At 40.9% G+C, this 25,818-nt stretch overlaps 1 protein-coding gene across 3 annotated transcripts in view; it reads right to left on the bottom strand.

Annotated features, from left to right (window-relative positions):
* RPS6KA6 (ribosomal protein S6 kinase A6) overlaps positions 1 to 25,367 on the bottom strand; it is a 144,974-nt gene extending 119,607 nt beyond the window's left edge. Inside the window, exons 1-2 of one of the 3 annotated variants that reach the window (XM_070066734.1) lie at positions 24,985 to 25,364; positions 24,520 to 24,789 (exon numbers count right to left, since the gene is read on the bottom strand). In XM_070066734.1, the coding sequence (XP_069922835.1) occupies positions 24,520 to 24,600 (81 nt within the window). In that variant the 5' untranslated portion in view covers positions 24,601 to 24,789; positions 24,985 to 25,364. Of the gene's footprint in view, positions 1 to 24,519; positions 24,923 to 24,984 lie in introns of those variants that run through there. The other 2 variants (XM_070066736.1, XM_070066735.1) reach the window with 2 other exon arrangements.
* Between the last annotated feature and the right edge of the window lie 451 nt (positions 25,368 to 25,818).

Raw genomic sequence — 25,818 nt, 5'->3', positions numbered from 1 at the left:
TGTAAATAAGCTAGATTCACAAGGCTACATACTATATGATTCCATATATATGAATTATGGAAAAGGTAAAACTCTAAAGGATGAAGAAGAGACTAGTGGTTGTTGGGGGATAGGACTCATGGAATAGCTTGACTACAAAAAGGCACTTCATAGGAACTGTGTGTGTTGAAGGTGATGAAACTATTCTTCTTGATTGAGATGATGTTTACACAATTCTTTGTATAATCTCAGAACTGTACATGATAAAGACTGAATTTAACTGTATGAAAATTTTTCAATCAACTTATTAAAAAGTAAATTACCATTATTTAACTAAAATTATTCTTCTAAAAAAAGGCCTAACGAACACCAAATAAAGTCACCAATTATGTCAACTTTGCTAACAAATCCATCAATCATTATCCATTATCCATTATTTTCTATTTGAGTATTTGGCTTCTGTGACATTTATTTTCTTTTATTCCAATTTCTTTGGAAGTTCTTTTTCGATATCCATGAAAAGCAGTAACTCATCAGAAAATGGACTAGGGTCACCTTCTCATCTCACCCCATGTTGTCTCCTCAGACAGTTAATTTACTGAAATGATTCCGTTTACTCAGAGACTACTCTTTCAAGCTCCCGATCCATATATTCAACTCCCCACTTGACATTTCCACTTGTTTATCTCAGATGTCTCAAAAATCTCTCAAAAATAACCAACACAGAAAGGATTTAGTAACCCTCTGTCCAAGTCTACTCTTCCTCCATGGTTATTAATTTCAATAAATGGCACCACCATATACCATCTTACCTCAAAAGAACAGGTAAACTATAAGGGATAAAAAAAAAAACAGGTTGACCATTAACATGTACAAAGAATATTCACCAAAACAGTCCAGAAACCAACATGAAGACAGAATTCTGTAATTAAAATTTTACTATAAAATGACTCTCAGGATTATCCACAGAAAAAAAGATTATGCAGAAAAAGAACAGAAAAAGAATTATCCATATAAAAAGAAAATACTGCTTTCCTCTGTTACCTAGTTACTGGTTACGTCCTACTCATATCACTTATGACTAATTTATCATGAAGCTGTGGGGCTGAAGGAACTAGAAATAAAATGAATCTGAATGAGTCAAAAAGATCACACTATCCTGGAAATCATTTCAGTCACCAGAAACGGCCTTTAAAAACAGAACACTCCACTAACTCCTACCTCAAGTACTTTCAAGGTACCAAGTTTTCAATATAAAATATTAATTCCTATGGATGAGCATGGTATTCAATGATACTAAAATTTTAAGTCATTTTCACCCATATGAAAACAATTATTTTCAGAATTCTCAATACATTTTATTTCAAAAACAAAATTTATAGTATGAAAAGATAAGCAAATATGTTATTTTTCCAAATTAAGTATCAAATAAGGTTGAAATCATTTTCTGTAGAAGATTCTGGAAAGCTTATCAACAAGTATAAAGGTAGGGGTAACTTATTCAGATACTCCAAAACCCAAGTGAATAGATTCTGACCAACAGCCTAGTAAAGAAAGCTTTTAAATTATTTTGACTATATTAAAAATAATTAAATAAGTCACTTCCAAATATTCTAGAGAGATATACTAAATTGAATTGCTATACTCACTTGATCTCAGAAAAATCATATAGTTCACTTCAAATCTATCACTTTTCTTACTACTGACAAAAACAGCTCATCAAGGAAAATTGAAATGAGAAAGAAGAAAATATTTTACCCCTTCAGATGCTTAGAATTGGATGTGATGTGGGAAAGTGAATACATAAATACATACAGTTTTATAAAAGGGCTTACTGTTATTTGGTCATGCTTCTATGATACATACACCTGTTCCTCAGTGTTATAAACAGGAGTGATTTAATAGAGCACATGGCTTGACACTGAAAAATATACTGAAGAAGGGAGTAGAGTTTGCACAAATAAGAAAGAACTAGAGAGAAAGTGAGAAGAAATATGAGTTATTTAAATCATTAACAAAACATACACAAGGCAGGGTCTAGCACCGGGGTGCAGTAGGTTAATCCTCTGCCTGGGGTGCTGGCATCCCATCCGGCCACCAGTTCTAGTCACGGCTGCTCCTTTTCCAATCCAGCTCTCTGCTATGGCCTGAGAAAGCAGCAGAAGATGGTCCAAGTCCTTTGGCCCCTGTACCCACGTGGGAGACCCAGAAGAAGCTCCTGGCTCCTGGCTTCAGATTGGCATAGCTCCGGCCATTGCAGCCATTTGGGGAATGAACCAGCAGAAGGAAGACCTTTCTCTCTGTCTCTCCCTCTCACTGTCTGTAACTCTACCTCTCAAATAAATAAGTAAAATCTTTTTAAAAAATACATAAGGCACCAATTTTCACAACAAATTTGACAGTATTATAAGTTTTCAAGTAGTTTCCAGGACTCGCTGGAAAATCCACTTAATAAACTAAATCACTATATTTGTACAATACCTAATGTCAAAAATAAGTTTAACAAGTTGACATTCTTAAAGAAAACTTCATCTTTCAAGGTTCATGTTATAAGTTAGTCATTGACAGCTTTTGGTAAAGAGTTCAATTTTTTTACTTTATTTTAATAACTAGAACAAATTAAATTTAGAGGTGAGTCCACGTCTACCTAGAATAAAGGTCTATATTTGTAGAATGAATGAAGCCCATGACAAAATAAAACAGAATGAAGCTTCCCAGTTGTTCAGTGTGGTGGACAGAAAATAAAATGGGCTTCTCTGATTCTCATTTCTTGTTGTTGGAAAATCCCCTGCCCCCTTCAGTATGAACACTACCTGTGGCTGGATTCCACACAGAATATAGTAAAGGTGATGGGATTTCACTTCTGTGACTACATTATGGCATGTAATACACTAGAAACTTGAGCACTGACTGAATTGGCTTCATTGAATTAGGTGGTCATGTAGAAGATACCCACATATCAAAATTCTCTTGTAAGTCTATCAAAATTCTCTTGTAAGTCTCTAGAAGCTACAGGCAACCCTGAGGAGCTACAAAAGTGGTCTTCAGTCAACACCCAAAAAGGAGTTAGGGATTTCAGTACCATAACCACAAGGAATGGAATTCAGACAAGAATCAGAGAGAATTATGAAGCTGATTCTTCTCCAGTCCAGCCTCCAAATAAGAACGAAGGAGAGCCAACCTTGGCAAAGCTCTGAGACTGAGCTTTGCCCTGATTATAGCTTTCGTGGGCCCCAGAGGACCTGGTTTAGCCATGCCCAGATTCCTGACCATAGAAAATGTGAAATAATAAATGTGCCATTGTTTAGGCTGTTGAATTTGTGATAATTTTTTATACAGCAAGAGACAATACAATCAACATGACTGGTAGTGTCTGTAGTTTAAAGTTCTCCATAGGGGCAATTAATTATTCAGCCTAGTGCCTGAAATGTCGGTTAAGACACTCACTTTCCATACTGCATGGATTCCATTCCAAGCTCTGGCTCCTGACTGCAGCTTCCTGCCAATGCACACCCTGGAAGGCACCTGATGATGGCTCAAGTGACTGGGTTGCTGCCACCCACCTGAGAAACCTGGACTGTTTTCCAGCTTTTAGCTTCAGCTCCCAGTCCAGGGCCATTGCAGGCATTTGAGTAGTGAAACAACAGAAAGGAGCACATACACACTCTCTGTAATAAATTGTAAACTGATGTAACACAATGATAATAATTAAAATGTAAACAAAATAAAATTCCACCCTAAAACAGACTTTCTAGCAATAAATTTTACAGTTAATACCTTTAAAATTTATTTATTAAACTCATGTCTTTGCTCTTATTTGGTACACAGGATATGGTAAATCATACGCTAGTAAATGAGCTAGGAAAATGCCAAGTAGAACCAAATTTCTATTAAACAAAATGTTTGACCAATAGGGCTACCTAATTAATTTTGGTGGTATATTTAAAAGTTTATTTATTTGGGGTGGGCACTGTGGCACAGCAGGTTATATCCAGCCTGCAGCGCCAGCATCCCACATGGGCACCAGTTCGAGTCCCGGCTGCTCCACTTCCGATCCAGCTTTCTGCTATGGCCTGTGAAAGCAGTAGAAGATGGCCCAAGTACTTGGGCCCCTGCACCCGCGTGGGAGACCCAGAAGAAGCTCCTGGCTCCTGGCTTCAAATTAGCACAGCTCCAGCCTTTGTGGCCACCTGGGGAGTGAACCAGTGGATGGAAGACCTCTTTCTCTCTCTCTTTCTCTGCCTCTGCCTCTCTGTAACTCTGCCTTTCAAATAAATAAATAAATCTTAAAAAATATTTATTTGAAAGGCAGAGACAGAGAGAGATATGGAGAGGCAGAGAAAGAGATATCTTCCATCTACTTTTTCACTCCCCAAATGGCCACAACAGCCAGGACTGGACCAGGATGAAGCCAGGAGCCAGGAGCTTCATCAGGATCTCCAAAACAGGTGGCAGGAGCCCAAGCACTTGGATCATCTTCCACTACTTTTCCAGGTGCATTAACAGGGAGTTGATGAGAAATGGAGCAAGTAGGACACAAACCAGAGCCATGTGACATGCCAGCTTTGCAGTCAGTGGCTTTACTTAATACACCACAATGCCAACCCCTAATTTCTGTTTTAATTAATATAAGATGGAGCAGTTGTGTTTTTCTTCTTTCATCCTGCTTCCTGAAAAAATCTATTACTAACTTAAGTACTTTATAGAGAATCTAACTTCTTTTTTAAGACTTACATATTTATTTGAAAGGCAGAGTTGGGGAGAGAGAGAGAGACAGAGACAGAGACAGAGAGACAGAGAGATTGACTGATTTCATTCCCTGGTTCACTCCCCAAATATCTGAAACGGCCAGGGGTGGGAAAGGCCAAAACCAGGAGTTTCAATCCAGGTCTCCTACATGGGTGGCAGAGGCCCAAGCACTCAGACCATTTTCCACTGCTTTCTCAGGCACATTAGCAGGAAACAGGACTGCAGGTGGAGCAACCAGGGCAAGAAACAAATGACTATATGGGATGCCAGCATCACAGGTGGTAGCTTTATCTGTTGGGCCACAATGCCAGACCCTAGAGAATATAATTTCATACCCTCTAAATAGTCAGGGGTATTTCAATGTCTTAAGAGTTACCCTCTGTATATGAATTATCAATGGCACAGCTCTGTTGCTATGAAAAATGCAGAAGATAAAAGTGCAATGTATATTAAACCCATAACATATCTTGGAATTTACTTTTCTTTTTTAAAAGATTTTACTTATTTATTTGAAAGGCAGAGTTACAGACAGAGAGAAGGTGAGATAGAGAGAAAGGTCTTCCATCCACTGGTTCACTCCCCAAATGGCTGTAATGGCCAGAACTAGACCGATCCAAAGCCAGGAGCCATGTGGGTTCTTCTGGGTCTCCCATGTGGGTGCAGGGGCCCAAGCACTTGGGCCATCTTCTACTGCTTTCCCAGGCCATAGCAGAGAGCTTGATTGGAAGAGGAACAGCTGAGACTTGAACCAGCACCCATATGGGATGCCGGTGCCATAGGCAAAGACCCATTACACCATAGTGCCAGCCCCTGGAATTCACTTTTCAAAATAATTCCACCATAGGTGAGGATGTAGGGAAACTGGAACCTTTGTACATTGTTGTTGGCAACTGCACTATGACAAACAATATGGCTGTTCCTCAAAAAATGTTTAATAGAATTATCATATGATCCAGCAATTAACTTCTGTATGCAGACCCACATGAATTGAAAGCATGGTCTCAAAGAGATATTTGAAAACTTTTGTACATACTGTTCACAGCAGCATATTCACAGTGGTCAAAATATTTTAAGCAACCCAAATGTCTATCAACAGATAAATAAATAAATAAAACATTGTACATACATAGTACACATAATGGAATATTCAGCCTTAAAAGAGAAAGAAATTCTGACATGTGTCACAACATGGATGAGCCTTGAAGGCATTATGCTAAGTGAAATAATTCAGTCAAAAGAGATTTTAGGATTCTATTCACATGATGCAGCTAGAGTAATCAAATTTATAGAGATAAAAAGTAGAATGGTGATTGCTAAGGACTGGGGAAAAGCAAAAATTAGGAGTTTTGGGGGCCGGTGTTGTGGCGTAGCAGGTAAAGTCTGCTCCAGTTTGAGTCCCAGCTGCTCATTTCCCATCCAGCTCCCTGCTATTGTGCCTGGGAAAGCAGCAGAAGATGGTTCAAGTGCTTGGACCCCTGAATCCATGTGGGAGACGTGGAAGAAGCTCCTGGCTCCTGGCTTTTGTCTGGCCCACCTGGAGAGTGAACCACTGGAAGGAAGAGATCTCCCTCCCTCTCTCTCTGTAATGGTGCCTTTCAAATAAATAAAATAAATCTTAAAAAAAGTTTCAGTTTTTCAAGAAGAGATATGCAGATTAGTGGTACAACAATATGAAACTACTTAACATTATTGAGCTGTAAATTTGAGAAAACAAGATGGTAGATTTGTGTTCATTTAAAACAATAAAAATTTTAATGTTAAAATAATAATTTCACTGTATCATATAAATATCTTGTCATGTACATCTAGATTTAAATATTCTTGAGGCCAGTTACTGTGCTTTTTTTCTTGAGGTACAAGTAGTAAGTAGTATCATGAAAAGAGCAATGCTTTGGTGTCAAGTAGACCTTGATCCAATTCTAAAGCTCCCCTTCTACTGTTTTGGGAAAGTTCCCTAAACTTTCTTAGTGTCAGTTTCTTCAACTGTAATAATAAGAAACCTAGGGTTGTCAGGGTTAACATAGGGTTCCCAAAGCACCTGTCCAGCATGAGCTTAATAAATGCCCAACCTAATATAGGAATGTTTCTCTGTCAAAACACAGAATACACATTGAAGTATATCAAACATTTTTGTTAATGCTTCACCAAAGGTGAGTATACCCATTACTAAAAACAGTAAAGAGAGGCTGGCACTGTAGCATAGCAGGTAAAGCCACCACCTGCAGTGCCGGCATCCCATATGGGCACCAGTTTGAGTCCCAGCTGCTCCACTTCCAATACAGCTCTCTGCTATGGCCTGGGAAAGCAGTGGAAGATAGACCAAGTGCTTGGGCCCTGCGCCCTCGTGGGACACCTGGAGGAAGCTCCTGGCTTCAAATCGGAGTAGCTTCGGCCTCTGTGGCCATCTGGGGAGTGAACCATCGGTTGGAAGACCTACCTCTCTCTCTCTCTCTCTCCCTCTCTCATTCTGTAATTCTGCCTTTCAAATAAACAAATAAATATTAAAAAAAAAAAACAGTAAAGAGGGACTGGTGTTTTGGTGAAGCAGGCTAAGCCATCGCCTGTGATGCCAGCATCCCATATGGGTGCCTGTTTGAATCACAGCTGCCCTACTCCCAGTCCATTTCCTGCTAATACACCTGGGAAAGCAGCAGAGGATGACCCAAATACTTGGGCCCCCCGGACCCATGTGGGAGACCCAGAGGAAGCTCTGGTTTCTGGCTTTGACCAGGGCACCATTTGGGGAGTTAACCAGCAAATCGAATATTTCCCTATCTCTTCCTCTAACTCTGCCTTTCAAATAAATAAATAAATCTTAAAAAACAAACAATAAGGAAGTTCCCCCCAAATTTAAAAACAGCACAACCATAAGATCCAGCGATCCCACTACTAGGTATACAATCAAAAATCAATTAACAATAGGATACAGTCCAAGAAGTGTGTTGTTATAAAATTTTATTATTGTATGAACATCACAAAGTGCACTTAAAAACTAAATGGTTATAGCGTCACCAGTCAATATAATCTTATGGGACCCCCATCATCCATACAGTCCATCATAACCAAATCCTTACACAGCCCATTACTATAAATCCAAAGAAAACAAAATCAGTATGTCAGAGTACCTGCACTCCTGTGTTCATTGCAGCACTTTTCACAATAGCCAATATATGGAATCAATCTGAGCATCCATCAAAAGATGAGTAAATAAAGAAAATGTGACCATATATATACAATGTAGTACTATTCAGCCATAAAAAGAATGAAATTTTGTCATGAATAAGCCTGGAGAACATTATGTTAAATAAAATAACCCAAACACAGAAAGATAAATACAGGCTGAATACCCCATACCCTAAAGTATATGCCATACCCAAAAGTATTCCAGATTATGGATATGTTTGAATTTTTGAATATCTGCATATACATAATAGGCTACCTTGGCTTTCAGACTCATGTCTAAAAACAAAATTCACCTTATACACATGGTCTGAAAGTAATTTTGTATAATAATTTTAGAGTGTCTGTGTTCTGACTGTGACCTGTCGTAAGAGATTAGATGTGGCATTTTCTACTTGGTGGAATCATGTTGGTACTTAAAAAGGTTCAGACTTTGGAGTATTTCAGATTTCAGATTAGTGACGATGTCATTCTAAAGGGGATTTAAAAGGCTGTGGAGGGAGCCGGCGCTGTGGCATAGTCAGCTAAGCCTCCACCTGCAGCTCGAGCATCCCATATGGGCACCAGTTCAAGTCCCAGCTGCTCCACTTCTGATCCAGCTCTCTGCTATGGCCTGGGAAAGCAGTAGAAGATGGCCCAAGTCCTGGGCCCCTGCACCCACATGGGAGACTCTGCACCCACTTGGGAGACCCTGTACCCACGTGGAGCACTCGGGGGAAGCTCCTGGCTACTGGCTTCAGATCAGCCCAGCTCCAGCCACTGCGGCAATTTGGGGAGTGAACCAGCTGATGGAAGACCTCTACCTCTGTGTCTGTAACTTTACCTCTCAAGTAAATAAATAAATTTAAAATTAACAATTTCTCCTGGGGCCAGCGCTGTGGCGCAGTAGGTTAATCTTACGCCTGCCTCTGCCTGCAGCGCTGGCATCCCATATGGGCGCTGGTTCTAGTCCCGGCTGCTCCACTTCCCATCTGGCTCTCTGCTATGGCCTGGGAAAACAGTGGAGGATGGCCCAAGTGCTTGGGCCCCTGAACCTGCGTGGGAGACCTGGAAGAAGCTCCTGGCTCCTGGCTCCTGGCTCCTGGCTTCGGATCGGCATAGCTCCAGCCGTTGAGGCCATTTGGGGAGTGAACCAGCGGACAGAAGATCTTTCTCTCTGTCTCTCCCTCTCACTGTCTATAACTCTACCTCTCAAATAAATAAATAAAATCTTTTAAAAAAAATTTCTCCCTTGTATCTTTGTAACCTTTTTAAAAAGGTCACCAAAATTGATCCCTTTTCTTCATGCATTTTGAATACTTATAAGATACCAGAATGTTATTGGCAGAAACTTGCAAATACACATCCCTGAAGGCAGAAGGGTGAGTACATTACTTTAGAAACCGTTAATTCTAATAAGAGATTAATGGGTAATAATATTCACATCACTTTTACTCATTGTTAAAAGGATTTTAAATAACTTAAAGTATACTACTTTCAAAGAATGTAGAATCTAAGGATGTAAAACTGAAGTAATGATGATACTTATATTTCTCTCAAACTAATTAAACAATGACTCTCAATCCATAAGATTTATCTAATTTTTACAAGTTTTCAAAACACCACCCTAATTTAAACATCACTATCTTGCTATTATTCCTAGAAAAATAACCATTCCCTGGTAGTCGAGATTTTTTTAGATTTACTTATTTATTTCTAATTTATTTGAAAGGCAGAGTTAAATAGAGAGGGAGAGATAGAGAGAGAAGGAGAGAAAGACAGAGAGATGTCTCAGATGGCCACAACAGTTAGGGTGGAGCCAAGCTGAAGCCAGGAGCAAGGAGCTTTATCCAGGTCTCCCACAGAGGAGGCAGGGGCCCAAACACTTGGGCCATCTTTCACTGCTTTTCCCAGGCCATTAGCATGCAGTGGATCAGAACTGGAATAGCCAGGACTCGAACCATCACCCACATGGGATGCCAGTGTCACAGGCAGTGGCTTTACCCACTATACTACAGTGTCAGCCTTCTGCCCTGGTACTCCTAACAATATTTCTGCAACATAGAGTCTAATAGCTTAAATTAAAAGGGCTGAAGTCAGCCTTATTGTTGTCTAATCAAGCCCATGTTTCCCAGAAACTTCTCATATGTATCTGCTAAAATGAGTCACATAAGCCTTTGTTCAGCTTGTTATCCAGGTTCTGAAGAACTTCATTATGAAAATGAGAATAAGCATAATTTCAAACTTCTACTGCTATTATTATAATAGCCATTTATGTTCTCTGTCATAATTTCAGCATATTCATATACTTCAGCAAATTTCAAGTGGAAATTTCCAAAATCAAACATCACTGAATTAAGAACTATCATCAGCAACCTGAAGATGCCTTTATAACCTAGAAAAGCAGTCTCCAGAAACCTCTAGCAAGTCCAAAGCACTAAGAAACCCAAATTTGAAAGCAATTCATTAGTAAAAATAAATGTTTTTTTTTCCCCATGGGGCAAAAACTATTATAGAATAATACTAAACAAGGGGCTAGCACTGTGGTGAGTAGGTTAATCTCCCGCCTGCGTGCCAACATCCCATATGGGCTAGTTCTAGTCCCAGTTCTAGTCCCAGCTGCACCTCTTCCAATCCAGCTCTCTGCTGTTGCCTGGGAAAGCAATAGAAGATGGCCCAAGCATTTGGGACCTTGCACCCGCATAGGAGACACAGAAGAAACTCTTGGCTCCTGGCTTCGGATCAGCCCAGCTCCAACCATTGCAGCCATTTGGAGAGTAAAACAGCGGATAGAAGACCCTTCTCTGTCTCCCTCGGCCTCTCTGTATCTCTGTAACTCTGCCTTTCAAATAAATAAATAAATCTTTAAAAAAGAATACTAAATAAAATCAATACAGACATATTCTAAACACAGTAATCTTCTACAATTTAATGACAAGAGGAGCTATGTAAAGTAAGGCAAAAATTGAATTGCCATACATATATTTAAGATTCTACTTTCTTGGCCAGTGCCGCGGCTCACTTGGCTAATCCTCAGCCTATGGCGCCAGCACCCCAGGTTCTAGTCCCGGTTGGGGCACTGGATTCTGTCCTGCTTGCTCCTCTTCCAGTCCAGCTCTCTGCTGTGGCCCAGGAAGGCAGTAGAGGATGGCCCAAGTGCTTGGGCCCTGCACCCGCATGGGAGACCAGGAGGAAGCACCTGGCTCCTGGCTTCAGATTGGCGCAGCGTGCCAGCTGTAGCAGCCATTTGGGGGTGAACCAATGGAAAAGGAAGACCTTTCTTTCTCTCTCTCTCTCTCTCTCTCACTGGCTAACTCTGCCTGTCAAAAAAAAAAAAAGATTCTACTTTCTTGACAGCTTATCTTAATAGAAAAAATCAGCTATTAATATTTTTAAAAAGCAAGAAAGGGAAAGATCCATCAGTAAATCTATAACACCACAGGAGTATGGAATTAAAATACCAACACCAGGGCTAGAGCTGTGGCGCAGCAGGTTAACAACCTGGCCTGAAGCGCCAGCACCCCATATGGGCGCTGGTTCTAGTCCCAGCTGCTCCTCTTCCGATCCAGCTCTCTGCTATGGCCTGGGAAAGCAGTAGAAAACGGCCCAAGTGCTTGGGCCCCTGCACCCGCATGGGAGACCTGGAAGAAGCTCCTGGCTCCTGGTTTCAGATCGGCCCAGCTCTGGCTATTGCGGTCAATTGGGGAGTGAACCATCAGATGAAAGATCTCTCTCTCTCTCTCTCTCTCTCTCTGCCTCTGCTCTCACTGTGCAACTCTCACTTTCAAATAAATAAAATCTTAAAAAAAAAATCAACACAACCAGAAAAAGATTTTTTTAAAGAAAAGCTTCCTATAAGCCTAAATACATCGATTTTCTGATATATTACCCTGCTGTTTAGATGTTTCCTTCTTATTTTGGAAGAATGAGTAGATGCACTGATAATTTGTTTTCAGTTGCCAAGGAAGTAACCTACAGCAATAATCAAATGACCCATATCTAAATAACACACCTTACATATGATAGATACTTAATAATTATTTGCTAAGTGGATGGATACAAATAATATTTATAAGCAATTAAAACAATTCCAAGTATCATCATGCTTTTTTTGAAAAAAAAAGATTACTTTTATAGTACAAGATTATTACTATTTGAACTAAGCTTATCAACACAATATACATTATTAAGCATTTGTGGAACATTTGAGTTTTTAAAACTTTAATTCAATGACAGAAAAGCAGCTCCCCTAGTTTCTACTCAGTCAGGAGTTAGTATACTCAGCTTAGTTGAAATGAGAGCTAATGACTTTAATGGCTGTGAATGGCTCCATAGTATTCCCAATGCCAAGGCACTGGCCATTAGAAAAGTTTCATTAGGGCTATAACACGAGCATTTGGAAAACTTAGATTCAAAGGATATACAAGGAAACTTCAGAAAGTTCGTGGAAATTTCACATTATCTTTTAATTACATTTCCCTAAGTTTTTTTGAAGTTCCATCTTATGTATTAGGTGTACTGCAGATGCATGCATACACGTACACAACATGTATAAGCAGATGCCATTCTTCAGTAGTAATTCATGTCACTGTAGTGACCTCTTAAAGATAAAAGGTTCGCAGAATTTTTATTAAAACAGTACCTTGGGAATGTTAAATAAATTTAAATTTTCCATTGAATTATTTAACTGTACAAAACTACTTTATCTAAGACATCCAAATCTTTATTTTGTTGAAAACAAGAACATTGCTATTGTCAAATATTACATACAAACTACATTTGCTTATTTATTTTTCAAAATAATCATAAGCGCATTTATGTCCATTTCATATAAGAAGAAAGAGGAATTAAATAAAATTTACCTAGGAATACACAGGAAGCTAGTGATGGGTTAAAGCAACTTCTTTGTCCCTGTCTGTCTCAGTTCCTAAACACCCAACACCATATTATTATTTTATTTCTTTGTCACTTCAGGAATAACATAGAACAAAAGAGAAAATAATTTTGAAAAATAAATTATGCTTCTACAGGGAAACAGATCAAAAATAGACAGCAACTACACAACTATTAGCTTGAGGTCAAATCCTACCTGATATGTGGGTTTTCTTTTCTATTAATAATTGTCAACAGACTCACTTGAGGAAATCATAAATGAATTGATTTTAGAAAGCAGAAACTCAGTAAATAAAGAAAACAGAAGCACCTGAGTAAAAGCAGCACCATCCTCTTGAGAAATTAATAAGGAAAAATAACCAGACTTACTGTAACTAATCAAAAAGAAAAAGATTTCAAATATCAACCAACAAGGAGAATCAAGTGATCAAAAAGAAAAAGTTTTTATATATTTGTGAACAAAACACCATTAAAGAAGAAATGCAAATCACTGCATAATTATAATACATGATGTTTAAAAAACATCCTTCAATAGCTGATTTTTTTAATATGGAAACTTGTTAATCTTTAATAATTTGGATACAGACATGATACATTTAAAACTAATCATGTTTATTGAGTGCTTACAATGGACTAGACACTCTACTAAATGCTTTACATGTATTGTGTTCTACTGTTATCCCTGCTATATAGATAAGAGCAACTAATAAGCAAGGCAGAGAAGTTAGATAACTTGCCCAAGATCACACTGTAAATAAACAGAGAAGCCAGGATTTGAACTCAAGCATTCTAGCTCCAGAGTACTTGCCCTTATCCTCTATGCTGTTTTGAGTTTCTAAAGAATCTGAGGTAGCTAACCAACTGTTTGTTTTTTCCTTAAGGTTTAGAATAACAATCAGCTTAGTATAGTAATTCTCAATATAATTCCAACCTACATCATTTTCATATTTCCTCTTTCCCATAGGAAGGCATGAGGCACTTATCACTAACCAGACTTAAAGAAGGTAATAAAATCTTTCTCACATAACTAATACCATTTTCTTCTTAAGAACAAAAAATACATATAATTTTGTGTCAATATAAAGCGCATTTTTTAGAAAACAGCAAAAACAAATCTATGCTAATGGTGATTAACAGAACTTAAGTGTTCCAGGCTCCCATTTTCTTGGAAAATAAATAATTTATAAAATATGAGCTACAGCTTATTCAGTTTTGTGGCTTTCATATGTAGTACTAACAAACCAACATGCCAGCAACCACTACATTAAAAAATGAATTGTTAGGAATAATGAATAGATATGAGGAATGAAATAAGAAAAGTGTCACTACAGAGTGAGAAGATTCACATAAAAGTCTATGGCACCAGTAGGTTACCTCATCTTTAAAAAGAGCTAAGATGGGGCAGGTACTTAATGTAGCTGTTAAGTCACCACTTGGGATGCTGGCATCCCACATCAGAATGCCTAGTCCTGGCTCTTCCACTTCTGATTCAGCTTCCTGCTAATGCTCACCCTAGCAGGCAACCAATGATGGCTCAAATATTTGGGTCTCTGCAACACACAAGAGAGATCAGGAGGAGTTCTGGGCTCCTAGCTTCAGCCTGGCCCAGCCCTTGGTGTTGCAGGCATTTGGGGAGTGAATCAACAGACAGAGATATTTCTCTGTCTCTCTGTTTCTCTTCCTTTCAAATAAAAGAGAAAAAAGGGGGTGGGGGCTAAGAACAGTCATTAACCTGACCCACAACCCTCCCATCTCCTGCTCCCTCTCCCATTCCATTCACATCAAGATTCTGTATATCTTTATATACAGAAGATCGACTTAGTATAATATTAAGTAAAGATTTCATCAGTTTGCACCCACACAGAACACAAAGTGTAAAATACTGTTTCAGTACTAGTTATAGCATTAATTCATATTGGACAACACATTAAGGACAGAGATCCCACATGAGGAGTAGGTACGGCCGGCGCCGCGGCTCACTAGGCTAATCCTCCGCCTTGCGGCGCCGGCACACCAGGTTCTAGTCCCAGTCGGGGCACCGGATTCTGTCCCGGTTGCCCCTCTTCCAGGCCAGCTCTCTGCTGTGGCCAGGGAGTGCAGTGGAGGACAGCCCGTACTTGGGCCCTGCACCCCATGGAAGACCAGGATAAGTACCTGGCTCCTGCCATCGGATCAGTGCAGTGCGCTGGCCGCAGCGCGCCGGCAGCGGCAGCCATTGGAGGGTGAACCAATCAATGGCAAAGGAGGACCTTTCTCTCTGTCTCTCTCTCTCTCACTGTCCACTCTGCCTGTCAAAAAATTTAAAAAAAAAAAGGAGTAGGTACACAGTGACTCCTGTTGACTTAACAATTTGACACTCTTGTTTATGGCGTCAGTAATCTCCCTAGGCTCTAGTCATGAGTTGCCATGGCTATGGAAGCCTCTTGAGTTTGCCAACTCCGATCTTACTTAGACAATTTCATAGTCAAAGTAGAAGTTCTCTCCTCCCTTCAGAGAAAGGTACCTCCTTCTTTGATGGCCCTGTTCTTTCTATTGGGATCTCACTTGCATAGATCTTTCATTTAGGTCCTTTTTTTTTTTTTTTTTTTTTTTTTTTTTTTTTTTTTTTGCCAGATTGTCTTGTTTTTCCATGCCTAAAATACTCTCATGGGCTCTTCAGCCAGATGCCTTAGGGCTGATTCTGAGGCCAGAGTGCTGTTTAGGACATCTGCCATTCTATGAGTCTGCTGTGTATCCCGCTTCCCATGTTGGATCATTCTCTCCCTTTTTTATTCTATCAGCTAGTATTAGCACACTAGTCACAAGACCCTTTTTCTGTCTTTCCCACTCTCTATAACTCTACCTCTCAAATAAATAAATCTTAAAAAAAAAAACTGATCTTGACCTTTATTTTATTTTTTCATTTTTCTCAAGACTCAGTTGAGCATATTTATGTGGGTCTATTTCTGGATTTTTTATTCTGTTCCAGTGATATATATGTTTTTCTGTCCACCAATATTACACTATCTTAATTATTGCAGTTACATGATAAACCTTAACATCCAGTACAGCAATTCCTCACATTTTATTCCTCTTTTTCAAAATTGTTTTTAGAGTTTCTACGTCCAGGATTGGGATCATGTTCACTGAGTAGACATGTGTGGCTATTGAATTAGAAAATTCAGTTGCTGATCTGGTGTGGCTGCCAACAACTTGTCTGTATCCTACTTTTAAATCTTTAATATTGTCCTTATGGGGGAAAACAGTAATGTAAAGAGAAAAAAAGCATGAATTTAAAACAACCTAAGTTTGCCAGCACCGTGGCTCACTAGGCTAATCCTCCACCTGTGGCGCCGGCACCCCGGGTTCTAGTCCCAGTCAGGGCACCGGATTCTGTCCTGGTTGCTCCTCTTCCAGTCTAGCTCTCCGCTGTGGCCCGGGAAGGCAGTGGAGGATGGCCCAAGTGCTTGGGCCCTGTACCCGCATGGGATACCAGGAGGAAGCACCTGGCTCCTGGCTTCGGATCGGCGCAGCGCGCCAACCGTAGCGACCATTTGGGGGGTGAACCAACAGAAGGAAGAGCTCTCTCTCTCTCTCTCTCTCTCTCTCTCTCACTGTCTAACTCTGCCTGTCCAAAAAAAAAAAACTAAGTTCAAATTCTAGATGCACCTCCCAGTAATTTGCATGTTTCTCTGTCATCTGTTAACAAGGCACACCTGTCTTACAAGCTGTTTTAAAGCATGAATAAAACAATGTGATAATCTATGTGAAGCATCTAATAGTGCCTGGTTCATACTGCACACTCAATGAGCATCATATCCTTTTCTCCCTTAAGTTTACATACATTTAAGATAGAATGGATTCCCATGTCTTTTCAGGTAAAAGTTTACACTGAAAGTTAAAATCACTGTAGTTCCTCTTAAAGATGGTCCCCAGTCATTTTACAGGAGAGGCAGAAGGGTCTATAATAATGATAATTATCCATGACCTTCAAAATTTTTGTTAGAGCTGTAATGGAATATTTGTTACTCAAAACAGTCACTATCCCCTTACTTAGCTAGTAATAAGTTGCACAGGTTATTTAACCCCCTGCTTACACGGTTAAAGTGTATCTAAATAAGGACAGTAACCTCTTGTTTTACTGTTATGAAAACAGCAAATTCCTCAAAACTGAACAGCAAGAGCATACAAGACAATGCAGAAATCCCTTCTGCCCCTGGTCATATTGTAAAACTAAAGCAAAATATAATACATAGTAAAACATCACAATTCACAGAAAGTTTATTTTCCTAATTTCTAGTTTAGGAACTGATAGGCTTTTTTCTTGCTCAATAGTGAAAAAATGTGACTATTTCTTTTTTTTTTTACTTTTCCCTAGATTTGTGGTTTTTTATAGTGGCTGTATATCATAATTATCTGGGGAATGATGCTCAGGCCCCCTCTAGATCAGTTAGCTGTGAATCTTTGAAAGTGGGGCACTAGTGTGAATGTTTGTTAATTCCCAGGAAAATCTAATATGCAACAAGTCCAAAAAAACTCAAAGTCAAATTTACAATTCAACTATTTTAAATGTGTAGTAGACCCTCACACAACCCCCATCCTCTACCTTTTCCACATCTATTATAGGTTTTCCCTTATCCTGAACATCAAAACAGCTTGTTTTTAGACTGTATTTCCTGTAAACATCTCAAATGCTCCGTGAAATAAGCAAGACGTAAGTAACATACATTCTCTCTCTCACACACACATACACATATACACATACACACACGGGGGGGGGGGGAGACAGAAGCTATGTCAAATATATGGATAAAAGTTAAAATATAAAAGTAAAATCAATAATACAGAATGTCTTTAGGGAAATTCAGAAAATACCTCTATTATATTAAAGATTAAAATTAAATCTTTCCCCTATCCAACTCTTTTGTCTCCTAAAAATAAAAAGAAAATACACACAAAAAAGCTAGTAGCAATAGTAAACAACTCTTCAAGATAATGTAATGGGAGTATTATATAGTAAATTCTGAAAATTACCATGTGCTTATCAAATCATCAGAACTGTTGCTAAGTACAATGATAGCACTAACCAAGGGAAATTACAGGAAAGGGAAAAATTACTGTATTTCCTCCTCAAAAGTAATGAGGGGATGGTATTGAAACAATATGGCCCAAGAAAGCAACTGCACCATTGGTAGGCCTTATTATGGACAGCAACCTAATGATTAGCTTTCCTGATGAACTAATCAAGGCAGGGAAATAAAGAGGCACTGCCCTGAAGGAACTGACCTGAATATTTCCAAACTGAGTTAGGAAGACACCTGTACCAGGGAGAGGCCAGTGCCCTTCTGATCCATCCCCTCATCTATTACAACTAAACCTAGTTAAAGCATAGAAATAATACTGATGCCCCTGTTCTCTTTTCTACAATTCAGTAAAGAGCACCCATCACTATTTTCAAAACAGCGCTCTGTACCCAGGGTTCATTGACATGCAGAATGAATGCTGGTGAAATAATAAGGATAGATCTAAGGTCCATTTAAAAAACATGGAAAAAAGTTTAGCTAGCAATGAATGTATTCAACTTCAGTTTTAAGTATGTCACATATGACCATAAATCTTTAGAGTTCTGCTACTGTTAAAGACAATATTATCGGCCGGCACCGTGGCTCACTAGGCTAATTCTCCACTTGTGGCGCCGGCACCCTGGGTTCTAGTCCCAGTCGGGGCGCCGGATTCTGTCCTGGCTGCTCCTCTTCCAGTCCAGCTCTCTGCTGAGGCCTGAGAAGCCAGTGGAGGATGGCCCAAGTGCTTGGGCCCTGCACCCACATGGGAGACCAGGAGGAAGCACCTGGTTCCTGGCTTTGGATCAGCAGAGTGCGCCAGCCGTAGCGGCCATTTTGGGGGTGAATCAATGGAAAAGGAAGACCTTTATCTCTCTCTCTCTCTCACTGTTTAACTCTGCCTATCAAAAAAAAAAAAAAAGACAATATTATCCAGGAATAGGTTCATTTTAGCTACCTTCTTATGCTGTAAAAATCTACTTATCTTTGTATCAATTTTGTGGCTAGCACTAAGACTTATCTTGGCAGCATGCGTTAAATATACATTAAGCTGAGTTAATTTCTACCATGACATTCCTAATCTCAGTTGTTCATTCTTCCTTCTTATTCCCCAACATCTAGCCAGTTACCAAATTCTAACTCTTCCAGGCCTCTCCCATCAGTCATCTTCTACCCCATCTTTCCTAGTTCAAAAATCTCACTACTATTTGCACTAGCACAACAGCCTCAGCTTGTATTCTCCAACTCTGGTATCTCCCCAACTCCAATCCATCAGTTATTTATCAAAGTACAGAAATTAAAACACCATCCATGGGGCCGGCGCTGTGGCATAGTGGTTAAAGCTGTTGCCTGCAGTGCCAGCATCCCATATGGGTGCCGGTTCCAGTCCTGGTTGCTCCACTTCCCATCCAGCTCCCTGCTATGGCATGGGAAAGCAGTGGAAGATGGCTCAAGCTGAACCCACGTGGGAGACCCGGAAGAAGCTCCTGGCTCCTGGCTTTGGATCAGCGCAGCTCCCGCCATTGCGGCCACTGGGGAGTGAACCAGCAGATGGAAGACCTCTCTCTGCCTCTGCCTCTGCCTCTGCCTCTCCTCTCTGTGTGTGTGACTCTGACTTTCAAATAAATAAATAAATCTTTGAAAAAATAAAACATCATCCATGTCCTCAAAAATCATCAATGGCTACCATTTACAAAATATAGGGCTGGCATTCTGGCACAGTATGTTAAGCTATAGCTTGTGATGCAGGCATCCCATATCAGAGTGCCAATTCAAGTCCTAGCTGCTCCACTTGCACTCCAACTTCCTGCTAATATGACTCGGAAAGCGATGGAACATATCCAAGTACTTGGGCCCCTGCCACCCAAATAGGAGATCAGGATGGAGTTTCTGGAGCCTAGCATCACCCTGGATCAGATCTGGCTATTGTAGCCATTAGAGAAGTGAACAGAGGGAATCAATCTCTCTTTCCCCCTGTCACTTTTCCTTTTAAATAGATAAATAAATAAATCTTTTTTTTTAAATTGAACCCTTGGGGCTAGTGTTGTGGCATAGCAGGTTAAGCTACCACCTGCAGTGCTAGCATCCCATAGGGGCACCAGTTAAGAGTCCTGGCTACTCCACCTTGGATCCAGCTCCCTGCTAATATGCCTGCGAAAGTAGCAGAGGATGGCCCAAGTTTTGGGCCCCTGCATCCATGTAGGAGACCCAGAAGAAGCTCCTGCCTCCTAGCTTTAGCCTGACCCAGCCCTAACCATGAGGCCATTTGTGCAGTCAACCAGCAGATGGAAGATATCTCTCTCTCGCTCGCTCGCTCTTGCTCTCACTCTCTCTTTCTCTCTCTCTCTCTCTCTATATATATATATATATACATATACACACACACACATATATATATATGTGTGTGTGTGTCTGTGTGTATGCCCCCCCATAACTCTGCCTGTCGAATAAATAAATCTTTAAAAAAAATTGAATCCTTAAACTGGCTTTAGAAGCCCCTACAATCTTGGCCTAGCCTACTTTAATATTCCCTACGTTATCTCACATTTATACTCATATACCACAGACTTATATCCTAGCAATATCAGATTCCTTGTTCTTCCTAGAACATTTTCATGACTTCGTTTATATTGTCCCCATCCACTTGAAATATGTTCCAGTCATCCTCTGTGAAGACAGTACCAGTCTGTAGTAACCTGTTCAAATTCTACCTCCTTCACAAGGTTTTTATCAGATCCAGCCCTAAACCACCACCACCACTACCACTCCACTGTTTATGATTTTTACTTTTTATAATATCAACTTCCATACTTGTTTCTCTTGCCCACCTGAATGTAAAATGGCAGGGAAGAGGGGAGAGGACAGGACTCAATGTTAAATCTTTCAGCATTTCACATAATAGCACTATGTACTATACTACCTGTACTCAATAAATACTTGATAAATTAAACCAGTTCCTTCCATGACAAGAGTTCAGAATAGGGGGGGAAAAAGTCAAAGGAATAACTCATTAGCCAGTCATAGTAAATGAAATTACTTGTTTCTTCTTAACCCTCAAAGTGTTCCTAAATATAACCTCATATTTCATTCCTGAAAAACTTTTATCTGTGATCACAAATGTGCAAAGTGAGAACTTCACTAACTAGATGAAATTATCAGATTCAGGAAAGAGGTCTTCAGAAAACCTGCTAATAGGGAATGCTAGGACTATGTTCTTGGCTGTTTGAATCTCAGGGTTTCCACATACATGACAATAATTCAGAATTTAGGGGCAAGGAAAGGGGCACAATGATGATTATGAGAGAAGAGAAAAAACTATGGGGTATGGCAATCCACTGTGTACAAAACATCTTTCTAAGCATATTAAACCCAGCACAGCATTTTTTATGTAACTCTTGAAGATGTTTTCTCCCATTTACAGATGAAGAAACTGAGGCTCAGAGAGCTTAGATAATATGCACTGGGTCACAGAGCTAGTATGAGGTAGAGGTGGGATTAGAACTTCGATTTTTCTGCTTCCAAAGTTCACGTTCATTCCTCTACTACTACGGAGTCTCACGAAAATTAATCAAAACTACCATTTTTTCTAATCTGTGATATGTTACCCTGGTTAAATTTTTAAAGTCTGTGGCTTTAATCCCAACTGTTTTATACCACAGTGAACAGTACAATGCTCAAAACTACCTTCCTTAAACAAAAGTAGTATAAAGAAATAATATAAAAGTACCAGAGTTTTAATATATTATGATATGCAAATTGAAAACTCCATAATCAAATCCTCCACAATGAAGCAAGCACTCCCTCACCAAAAGATACACAACTAAGTACACAAACTGAATGTGCAAGGCACTAACTCATGAAAAGTCCACGTTCCCCAAACAGGCTGTTCTTTATGACCCTTGCCCAGGAATGACCAATACTCATCCCATTTCAAGCAACACCTCTTCCCTGACCCTGACAGAATCCAGGCGAGAGCTAATTGTGGCTGCCTGAGGGGTGATGCCCTTTGAAGTGCCTATTCCCAGTAGACCTAATTGAGACAGTCCCATTTAAGATCCCTCACACCAGAGCTTCTTGCTTACCCTATTTCCCTTCTCCCAAGAATTCTCTTCCCAAGAACTAACAAAATTCTTATTTCCCTTTTACAGGGTTATTTTCTACTTCTCACTGGAACCAAGCAAGTTCTTGGTTAAGACCTTGAAACATTTTACCAAAGGATAATTTTACAGTGGTTAGGCTCTTCATCATTATACCTTGCACTGGTCTAAAAATATAACTAACTCTTAGTAAGTTTTTCCTGTGGGAAAACACATGAAGTGTCTCAAACAACCGATGTACACACTTTCTAATCAATCAAAAGTTAGTAACTGCCCCTGCAAACAACACAGGTAAAAGATACCAAAAATGAGTGCAATATAAAAATATATGGTCGTGTCTTAAATCTTTACTCTTACCAGGATTAAACACACGCACACACACACACACAGAGAGAGAGAGAGAGAGAGGAAGAGAGGGAGGGAGGGAGGGACAGAAATCGATGGCATTTTCTTGACATCAAAGTTAATAGATTCTTAGCTACATTTTAAGAATGCCAGAACAATTAGAATAATAAATATACTCTACAATGAAAACACCTTAGCCCTAAAAACTATCATGATTGTGGGACTGAGGATTGTAAAGTTCATACTTAAAGTTAACATTTCTAAGCCAACATCAGCAAACATGTAATTAAAATAAATTCTAAGAAGTAAAATTGTTTCCTTCTTATAAAAAAATCATTAAAAACACATTTAAAAAAACTCTTCCAAGTACTAGGTGGGTCTGTTCAAATGTAGTATTTAATTTTCACCTAGATTATTTTTAGAATATTTTTAATTAAGTTACTTGAAGGGTTAAATGTAACCAATCATAATTGTTTTAGAGAAAGAAGGCATAAATACTATCTTCACCACATTACCTTCACCTTTCGTTTTACTTCATAGGGATTAACAATTTCCATTCGAGTATTTTTCCAAATTGCTGAAGTAGAGAGACCCATTGTTAAATCTCTACAATACCTAAAACATACTGCAAACAATAAAAAAAACCATATGTGGTAATTACAATTTAAAACATACTACATTCAAAGTTAACAAAAATAATAAAATAGTAGGCATGCGAAAGGTTCCCCACCTCCCATCCCATCTTTATATCAAAGCATTTAACTATTTGTATAAGCTAAATGCCTTTGACTATAAGCCAAAAGATTACATACATGAATAAAACAAAATCCTCTCCCCTTGAACAGTCTGCCTAGGAAATTCATGCAAGAAAACACCATGCCCACATTGTGAGAAGAAATGAATTCCTCTTCATTTATCCTGTTCCTTTGGAATTGTTTAGCTGATAAGATATTTAAGTATAGAGGGTTCAATTTTAGGGTACCTCTGAATTTATGTCCAAACATGTCTTGTTACATACTATCTAGCATGTAATCTTAACCCCAGTTTAGCTGAATTTTTTTAAAGGAAGAAAAAAGAATACGGTAATCATACAACAGTCCAAAGTGTATTTTTTAAGATGGAGCAAGTACTCGAAGACAAAGTTGCACCCTTGAGATGTTGAGGATTGCCGGTCTTACCTCAAAATATCCTACTGTGAATCAATTTGGTGTTCACCAACTATTTTTAGGAGGTGTATGGTGGCCTCTACTGGAGTAGTATGTTGGCGATTAAGTTATCAGAAAAGGATCCGACTTTCTATCATAAAAGACACGTTTTTGTGTTTAAACACTGCCTGCTTTCATAGCAACACTCATAAAAACAAAATCTGTGCACATCTGAGATCACAGTGCACAGCTGACCGAAGCCCAAACAGAACAATTTCAAAAGTAAGAAGAGCGCGAAGAGGCAAACCAAAATACTCTGATCAAACCCCACGACGTCTTACCAAAGATTCGTCTTATAAGGGCTGGGCTTTACTTTGCGCCTTCTTTTACCGACCAACGGGGGCGGGGACGGCGATTGGGGAAAGAAGGAGGGGCAGAGGAAAAGGACAGGAGAATCAAGGGGACCGGGAGAGGAGGCAGCAGAACATCACCGGAATGTAGAAAAAGAAACCTGGCCGCCAGTTCATCTCAACGTGGTTCGTTACAAAGAACCACAACAAGCCACACAAAAAAAAAAAGAAAAGAAAAAAAGAAAGAAAGAAAGAAAGCTAAGTTCTCAGGGAACACTGGCCTCTATGTGCAAATGTCCCCAGAGTTACTGGATCACCTTGGTGCGTGTTTGTTGCGCTGGGTTCGTACAAACGCCCCAGAGTCCGGAGCTTGTCCCCCCTAAGTGTTCCCAGCCAGCAAACCTGGCGCAATGGAGAAAAAAGGACGCGCAACCCGCGCGTCTCCCAGTCCCACTTCGGGTCGCAAAGTGAAGAAACTTAGTCCCAACAACTCCAGTGTGGACGAACGGCAGAGTCTCCGCCCGAGGCCAAGCCCGGGCCCGGGCTGCCCTCGCTCCGCATGCCCGAGCCCGCCGTCTCTTCCCCGCCCGCTCCCCAGCGAAAACAGTTGGGACAGCGCGTGCTCTACCGCCCAGCAGCCTCAAAGGGGCTTGTCCTGGCGCCCTGCTCCCCGGCCCCGCTCTCTTGGGCTGTCGGTCCCCGGACCGGGTCCCGAAGGAAAAGGAGGGTTTGGTTCCAGCCCCGTCTCGACCACCACACTAACCTCGCCGCTGCACGCGCTGCCGCCGCCGAACACCTCCATTTCTTGGTCCCAGGGCTCGTCCTGAGGAGCGAACGGCAGCATCGCTCCTTCAGGAGCACTCGAACAGGAGCTGCTGACCGCCGGGGCGGCCGCGCATCCCGTCTACGGAGCTGGCCCGCTGCTGCTGCCGCCGCCGCTGTGACCCCCAGCCCCGCCTTCAGCGGCCGCTGCCCTCGCCGCGGGGTCCCTCAGAGGCTGGGAGCAGGGGAGGGTCGCCTCCGCCGCAGACTGCTGCTCCCATAGAGAAGACAACTCAGTGCTGCCTCTCCCAGAGCTGCCGCTTGGCTCCTGCTCACCACAGCCGCCGCCGAGACGGCAGCTCGGCGGCGACTCCCCCCGCCCCCCAACCCCGCTTCCTCGGGCCCCCTCCCCGCTCCCCGCTCCCCGCTCCCCACTCTGTCAATATGGCGGCAGCGGCGGCTTTACCTGTGCGGAGCCTGGAACCCCCCACGGCGGCGGCGGCACAGCGGCGTCACCCGAACGTCAACGGAGATTCCCCAGCTGGGGGTGAAGGGAGGGTGGGAAAGAGGGGCGGGGTGGATGCGGGGGACCGCGTGGTGGGGGGTGGGAAGGAGGGGAGGGGGCGTGCTGGGCGGGGGAGGCGGGTGAAGAGTAGTAAAAGCCACTGCTAGCGCCTCGGCAAACCTGCCCACTCCACGGAGCATGCGCGGCGCTCTTTACACATGCTCAGCAGGCCCTCTCAAGTCTACGGAGCAGCTTCGCCGGCGGGAGGATTCCCAAAAAAAAGAAAGAAAGAAAGAAAAAAAAAAAAAAAACCTATGCGGGAACGGGGAACCCTCCTGAGGGCTTGAGGAATCAGTGTTGGGAGAGGACGACTGGAGTATCTGCTTACATTACAACGCTCGAGAAAAGCAGGTGTCCTATAGGCCGAACCACGCCCAGTCAGTATTTAGCGACAAATACCCAGGCGGGGATTTCAGTCCTTTATACAACTACATTAGCCTCCTGGAGGCTAGAGTCAGGGAAAAAATCCATTTAAAAAGAAATGAGTATCTTTTGCTCCCTACCCAACCCACCCACCCCTCCTGCCCCCCTCATGATGCTGCCTCTGGTTGTCCTCACGCTGCCAATGGCACACAATGTTTCTAGTGTACACACACACACACACACATCACTTACTGAACTCAACTTATGGAAACGAAGAAAGAATATCTGAAGCGCTAACCCCTCCTGCACATTACTCTGGGAATATTGAATCTGCAGTGGCAATGGTTACGATTTTTCTAGCTTCTCCAAAGC

Source organism: Oryctolagus cuniculus, chromosome X (genome assembly GCF_964237555.1).
Source record: "Oryctolagus cuniculus chromosome X, mOryCun1.1, whole genome shotgun sequence".
Lineage (NCBI taxonomy): Eukaryota > Metazoa > Chordata > Mammalia > Lagomorpha > Leporidae > Oryctolagus > Oryctolagus cuniculus.
The sequence above is the reverse complement of the archived record's forward strand: the minus strand, read 5'-3'. Positions and strand labels throughout refer to the sequence as shown.